Below are 7,897 nucleotides of genomic sequence, written 5' to 3'. Positions count from 1 at the left end.
TGAATTCCTTCCACTGTTTATAGACATGTATAAGGAAATGCCATGTCTATGGAAAAGCAAATCAAAGGAGTACTCCGACCGCCAAAAGAAACATGAGGCCTATGTCAAGCTGGCAGAGCTATGCACTGCTGTAAATGCTCATGCAGATGTTAAGTATGTTAAATCCAAGATTGCCAATTTGAGAACTGTGTTTAAAAAAGAGCTGAACAAAATCAAGGAATCACAAAGGTCAGGAGTCGTTGTGGATGATGTGTATGCGCCCAGACTTTGGTATTTTGACAGTTTACGTTTTCTAACTGATCAGACCGAGATGAGAAGTTCTATCAACACGATGACTTCAACTTCATCAGAGCCCATATCAGCAGGAGAGGAAGATTTGGATGACCCCAATGCTTCACCAATGATCCCGGTAAGCGTGTTTATTCTTTTACCTTACATCTCTTTAGCTGTTGATCTTCTGACACAATTGAAAGAACAAAGTTTCCACTCAATTTCAAATTTGGAAGAATAGGATAGTTTTAAAAAAGTAAAGTTTAGTAAAGTAAAGTTTATTTTATATTTTTATTATAATTTTGGAATATTTTATAGGAAAGCCCTACTGATGAATCCTTTACTCCATCTCCCTCAATAATTTCACCAAGGATACCTCGTAAAAGGAAGAATATAGATGATGCAACGAATAGATTCTTGAACCAGGCCACAGCCGCTCTGCAAAGTAAAACTGATGATTGCGATGCCTACGGAATTTTGACAGCTAATAAAATAAGGAAGATGTCAGAGGAGCAACGGCAGTTTTTTGAGCCATTGTTGGTGCAGTTATGCAACAAAGGCATAAAGGGGGAACTAAACGAACATACATTTCTTGGTGATAATCAAAGAGCGCATATGATGCCTACTCCTCATACTCCTCATACTCCTCCTCATCATACTACACCACCGGCACCATATCAGAACCATCAGGGTACTCCACCAATCCATCAACAACAAAATGCTCCATGGTCTTATCCGACATCAGAAAGATCTGCATGGGGTTCAGATTATAATTACACTAACCTGTAAGTTGTCTGTCTAATGTGTTCATTACCTGCTGGTCTGTTGACATCATGTTTTTTCCACATATACTTGATGAAGGTTGGTTTATTTCAAATATACTTTATATAAAGGATTGTTTGTACAGTTTATTTTTTTATGCTAATAAAAAAAATTTACAGCTGATATGTGGTGTTTGTGCTGAATATTTTCCAGTTTAACCCGTTTTGAGTCTTGCTACATTCAATAAGATGATATGAACCTATAGTGGTATGTACAGAACATGTCATTAACATTAATTAAATAACCAGACGCAAAATAATGAACACCAATAGGTAACGTTTAATTTCTAATGGAATAACTGACATAAACAAAACGGTGTAGCATTTTATCAAGATTCTTTCATGATGCAGAAATTGTTTAAACCGTTCGAAAAAACTATATGTCACCCTGCCACTCCACAGCGCCACTTCCAACAAAGTAGTTCATATAATCCACTCGGTTTTGCCTTGCTGCATGTGTTGCTAACCTGGGGTGTGAATGTCCAATTGATGTAAGGGTGTCTGCAGTATCACGTAAATCGGTTTGCACAGATGAACTTGCCATTGGTTCACATCTTTCGTGATCTGCTCCTGTATGTGCTCCAGATGATAAATATTTTGATGCATTACGCCTAAGGAAATTGTGGAGGATGCAACAGCAAAGCACAACTTGATCAATTTTTTCAACTGACAAATTGATTGTTGTCAGGAATATGCGGAATCGATTCGCCATTATTCCAAAAGCATTCTCAACTACACGATGTGCCCTTGAGAGTCGATAGTTGAAAATTCTTTGCTCTTTAGTGAGACTCCGGAAAGGGAATGGCTTCAAAAGATGATCTCCCAGGGCGAAAGCGTCATCAGCAAGAAATACAAAGTTTAAATTTTCGAGCGTTTCCTGCGTTGACGGCAAATTTAGGGTTCCATTTTTTAGACGGCGGTAGAACTCAGTTTCTTCTATAACCCCTCCATCGGAGTTCCTACCATTCTTACCAACATCTACAAATATAAATTCGTAATTGGCATTCACAACAGCAAGAAGGATAATGCTGAAAAACCCTTTATAATTATAGTAGAACGATCCGGATTGAGCAGGGGGCGCAATCCTGATATGTTTTCCGTCAATTGCTCCGCCACAATTTGGGAAATTCCACTTTTCTGAAAATTCGGTTGCAATTTTCATCCACTCCTCTGATGTTCCTGGAATCTAGGTATTAATGAACATAAATAGTTGTATTATATTGCTAGACAATTAATTGATTTTATAATCAACTAGACATTCATATTTATCATTCTACATATGAAATGAACTAGATAATAAGTAGCAAACAGGTATAGCATGGAGAATAGATGAGAAATTAATACAGAAGATATGTAGAGGGTTTGACAGTAGGTTAATATCATAAATGTGTATTACCTTTATGTAATCCTTTTGCAGGACCCTGATGATTGCACTGCAGGTTTCAGGAATAATCCTTCCTAGTGATTGGGAGGATATACCGGTACTGTATTTGAGGTCCTGTAGGCTTCTTCCAGTGGCTAGGAACCTCAGAGTGGCAATAAGTCTCTGCTCAGCAGTGATGGAGTCCCTCATAACTGTGTCTTGTTTCCTGATATGGGGACCAATCACAGATAATAAATTTTGGAAACAAGCATCAGACATCCTGAGGTAGTTCCTGTAGTCATCGGGATTGTTCTCCTTTAGCTCTCTAATCAAGTCAATATGAGAATATTGATCCCGGTTCTGCAGCCATTTCTTTGTCCAAATTCTTTGCTTCCTTGTGCTCTTTTTTTGGTGTTTATGGATGGCTAAAACACCAAGTGCACTGATGTAAATTTTCTTATTCTGGGCCTTATCCATATTCTATATCGCCCGTTCGTGAACACGAACACTAACCGACGAACGCACGTGTGTGATATAGAGATATATATGTATATATACACACGGCTATATTAAATTATGCCTTTTAACGTTGGTCCCTCGCTCGTTCGTGCTAGGCAGTCGTTGGTGCTCGGAGGAAGTGCGTGGCTCTTGGTGCTAGGAGGAAGTGCGTGTCTCTAAAAAGGTCACACGCACATTACATCACTTCCGCTTTAACGTGCAACGTGCGGATTACGTATCTAATCGATTGGTCTGTAACGTTTTTTTTTGGATCGTTGATGTTGGCAACGTTTTCGACCGACGAACGCTGTTTCGATAGTCGGCGGGCACCGGTCGGGCGATATTCGGGCCGTGTATGTTGGCAACGTTTTCGACCGACAAATACTTTTTCAAAAGTCGGTGGTCGAATGATCGGGCGATATTCTTATCGTGTATTCTGGCCATTAGTCTCTCTGCAAAGAATTATATAAGGCAGTGTAGTATCAAGTGAATTGAATAGACGTTTTGACTGGACTAAGACCCCATTCAGACTAGAGCGACTTGTCAGGCGACTTGTCAGCCTGACAAGTCGCGCTCGGTCGCTCGCCATTGATTAGCACAGGACCCGTTCTAATAGAAGCGACACAAGGGTCCTGTACTACTTTGGGGCGACCTCGGAGAGACTTGCATTGACTTCCATTATGTGAAGTCCCTGCAAGTCGCGCCGAAGTCGCGGTTCAACTTCACAGGTCGCCCCTCGAAGTCGGATCGCCTCAGTGTGAGCCAGGTCTTATGTTATAATGTTGTTTGTGTGCAGCCTTTGTAGTATAAACAATTGCAATTTTTAATAAATTGTTTTATTTGGAAAATTTGTAACATCATGTGTATAAACAACAACATTTTTTACCAAGATTTCCAGAACACTTTGGGAGTTGCTAAAGAAAGAAAGCAGCAGAAACTGATTACTTTCAGACCAGTTGTCTCTAAATTAAACTTCTGATAGAGGTGGAATGATCTGGAGAATAGGAGATGGATCACTGCTCTGACCCATACACCTGTTTGGGTAAACTTTAGCTTGAGCCTTTGAGCTGGGTAAATAGGCTTCTTCAAACATGCAGCAGGGAAAAACAAGAAAACATGTGAAAAGGAGCCAAAAGCTCCACCTATTGGCTGTTTGACATTGCAACATACTTCATATTTACTTGCTCCCTTCCCCCACAAAAATCCAAGTATTGCTACCTTTTTCCATGGTTTTTCTGGCCAGCTTGGCGAAGTCATGAGTCCATTCCTTTTCTTCTCTGGTGGCAGCAATGGGGGTCCTTACACCTTCATTAAATGGTGCTCACATAATGACGTGTGAGTACCATTAAATGCAATAGTACTTGCAAGTTGCATAATAACCTTACCCCCAGATGTGGGTCCATGACAATCTGGGCTCAGAGGAAATGGGCTGAAGGACACTTTTATTACTATAAAAGACAAATAGAAAATACTGAAAATATGAATCTCTATACATTTCCTTTAATCTCAGAAATATTCAAAGAATAAAAGAACTCTCTAGCTGCTACAGGGGATTATTAGGAGGCCGTGAAGAGATAGTCTCTCATGATACACAAATAATTGAAAAATTGCAGCCCATAAATGAGGAATTATTGTGCAATTAATATCTACCCATTCAAGCCTATGAAGTAGATTCATTGTTATTACATTTTCCTGTGAGATAAAGGTAGGCGGAGGCAATGCAAACTTGTGGTATATTGACAGAATCTCCTGTACCTCGTTTTATAACAATATATCTAAATAATGAAGTAAACAGATGATGAAAGTTGTGAAAATCTTTAGGCCATGGCCCCTATTTTAAATATGAATCAGACTTTAACTTTTATTACCAAACAGGACTGCTGTTAAGCATTAAAAGACCAACATGTTTTAGTCACCAACACTCAAACAGTAATATATTACAACAACCAAATTACAGTTTATTAACCGCAGTCCACACACAAATTCGGTGACATTATATCATAAAGAACTACGAGGAAAAAAGGCAACAAGCAAAAAATAGAGCAACGTTTGATCTGCAGTTGCCATGATGCTGCATATGTGATCAGTAATGACACCAACAAACAGTTTGGTTGAGAGTACATGCAACTGTGACAATTATTATTGAAGACATACACTATATTGCCAAAAGTATTGAGAGGCCTGCCTTTACAAGCACATAAACTTTATTGCCATCCCAGTCTTAGTCCGTAGGGTTCAATATTGAGTTTGCCCACCCTTTGCAGCTATAACAGCTTCAACTCTTCTGGAAAGGCTGTCGATATGGTTTAGGAGTGTGTCTATGGTAATGTTGTTTTATTGGTTTGAGGTCAGGACTCTATCCAGGCCAGTCAAATTCCTCCACCCCAAACTCACTCATCTATGTCTTTATGGACCTTGTTTTGTACACTGGTGTGCAGTCACACCAGTGTTCTCTTGTTACATTACTGTATATCCATGCATTGATATTGTACATCACTTTTGTGATTGGATTTTATTATAACACTGTATTAATAAACCTTTTGTATTTTATCTACCTGTTGTCTTAATTATTGTTTATCTGGAATATACCAAGTGAACCTCACCTTGAAAATCCCAATTTTTGGGTTGCTGCCAATATATGTATGGACTCATTGGGGCCAATAAGAGGCCATAGTTTTGGTAGCACCCATCTCTTTCCTTTTATTAGCTATATGTACCAGGGATGTGGTGTAGGCTCGCTTGGCTTATCGGCATTTAGAGTGTGGCTTTCAAAACTATTTATCTGGTGTGCAGTCATGTTGGAACAGGAAGGGGCCATCCACAAACTGTTCCCACAAAGTTGGGAGCATAAAATTGTCCAAAATGTGTTGGTATGCTGACACCTTAGGAGTTTCTTACACTGGAACTAAGGGGCCAAGCCCAACCTCTGAAAAACAACCCCGCACCATAATCCCCCCTCCACCAAATGACTTCGACCAGTGCAAAAAGCAAGGTCCATAAACACATGGATGAACGAGTTTGGGGTGGAGAAATTTGACTGGCATGTCCTGACCTCAACCCATTAGAACACCTTTAGAATGAATTGAAGTGCAGACTGTGAGCCAGGCCTTCTCTCCAACATCAATGTCTGACCTCACAAATGTGCTTCTGGAAGAATGGTCAAACATTACCATAGACACACTCCTAAACCTTGTGGACAGCATTCCCAGAAGAGTTGAAGCTGTTATAGCTGCGAAGGGGGGGCCAACTCAATATTGAACCCTATGGACTAAGACTGGGATGCCATTAAAGTTCATGTGTGTGTAAAGGCAGACGTCCCAATACATTTGGTAATATAGAATACCTTGAATGTAAGGGGTCATGTACACAGGGCAGCTGAAAACCTTTTCTGAACTCTGGAAACTTGACAGCTGGAAACTGATGGTGAAAAACATTCTTTTACATACTGAGTTTATGCAGCAGTTATGAGCATTTGCGGTTTTTTAAAGATAACCTCAGGAGACCCTCCCGAATGCCCACAATGCATGAAAAACAAGTAAATTATTAACAATTTCAGCCATTTGGTAAGAAAAGAGAGAGCTGCAGCAGAGAGAGCAGTGTGCTTGTAAACAGCTATCTTATTTTTTGTGTTTTTACTATGGATCCCATCATAAGCATGTGTGAGGAAATGCTCCTGATGTTGCTGTTGCTGAGGTCTCGAAGACATAGAAAATTGTGTGAGAGGACCAGAGTTCATCGCTACTGGACTCATCTATTGATGCATGCAACAGCATGTGGTGAAGTTTGTGCTTTTTCAACATTTTTATATGTTGAAAAAGTTTTAGAAATGTTTTTCCCTTTAAGAACACTTATAAACACAAACACGCATAAACGCAGTTTATCGCGGTTACAAGCATTTGGCTTTGAAATGCCGGTAAACTACAGTACTAAATGTGATTTTTCTGCTTTCAAAAAAATGCCTGTAATCTTGACTGCATCTAAATTACTATAAATGACTAAGTGTACATGTACACATAAGATAACATAGAGAAGAGTCCAGGGGCTGAAGTATACATGAGGCCTAACTGTTTTGGTAAACAATTAGATCGTTGGTTTAGCTACACTTTATTTCACTTTCAGCTCCACTTTTTCCCTCTAATAGGAATATAATTAATTTAAAAACAAATGGGTGACAGGGGCAACAATCCCGCGGGGCCACTTTACGTATTATTTTTTCTCTTGTGACCCTGATTCCTACTACTAGAAGAAGACAAATAGTTATGGCTATTGACCACAAAAATATATTTTTATATAGTCCATGGCAGCTCTATTTATGATACTTTTTAATTTGTTTGGTCAGTGCCTACCAAATATGTGAAGAAATTAGTTTTCCCTACTGGAATGTTTCCTGAAACTGTGCAATGCTGTCAATATTACAAATACCCAGCCATGTATACTCCATTCAAACAGCAGACTGGAAATCCAAGTTCATATAATTCCTGATAGAAGAAAGTGTCTGTAGTCCAAATAATGCGTTCTGAGGCTATAGTGTACATCTTTGTGTCTTTGTGGCTCACACATTTTAAGCTATTCACAGTTTTCTAAGCCGTTGTGTTTAACTAATATGTTTAAAAAAGGGTAACATGAAAAATTCAACATTCGGTTTTCAAGTCCTGCTATGTTCAAATATGAAGATTTTATATTTTCAGTTATTCTACAGAAAGAGAAAAAGTTAGGTGGCATACAGGTGCATCTTATAAAATTAGAAAATCATCAAAAAGTTAATTTATTTCAGTAATTACAGCTAGTGAAAACCCAAAATTCAGTATCTCAGAAAATTAGAATATTACATAAGACCGATAAAAAACAAAAGGATTTTGTAATACAGAAATGTTGGCTTACTGAAAAGTATGTCCATATACAGTATAGTATGCACTCAATGCTTGGTCGGGGCTCCTTTTACATG

The 7,897-nt window shown here is 38.9% G+C and overlaps 1 protein-coding gene across 1 annotated transcript; it reads right to left on the bottom strand.

Annotated features, from left to right (window-relative positions):
* Nucleotides 1-1,467: 1,467 nt before the first annotated feature.
* Nucleotides 1,468-2,931, bottom strand: LOC309545836 (putative nuclease HARBI1; the record flags this gene model as incomplete). Its single annotated transcript, XM_082245231.1, has 2 exons — nucleotides 1,468-2,277; nucleotides 2,488-2,931. The coding sequence occupies 2 exons, from the start codon at nucleotides 2,929-2,931 to the stop codon at nucleotides 1,468-1,470; spliced, it is 1,254 nt and encodes a 417-aa protein (XP_082101357.1).
* Nucleotides 2,932-7,897: the final 4,966 nt, after the last annotated feature.

The sequence above is a fragment of the Pelophylax lessonae genome (assembly GCF_965119305.1).
Source record: "Pelophylax lessonae genome assembly, chromosome: 1".
In the NCBI taxonomy this organism is placed as follows: domain Eukaryota; kingdom Metazoa; phylum Chordata; class Amphibia; order Anura; family Ranidae; genus Pelophylax; species Pelophylax lessonae.
The sequence above is the reverse complement of the archived record's forward strand: the minus strand, read 5'-3'. Positions and strand labels throughout refer to the sequence as shown.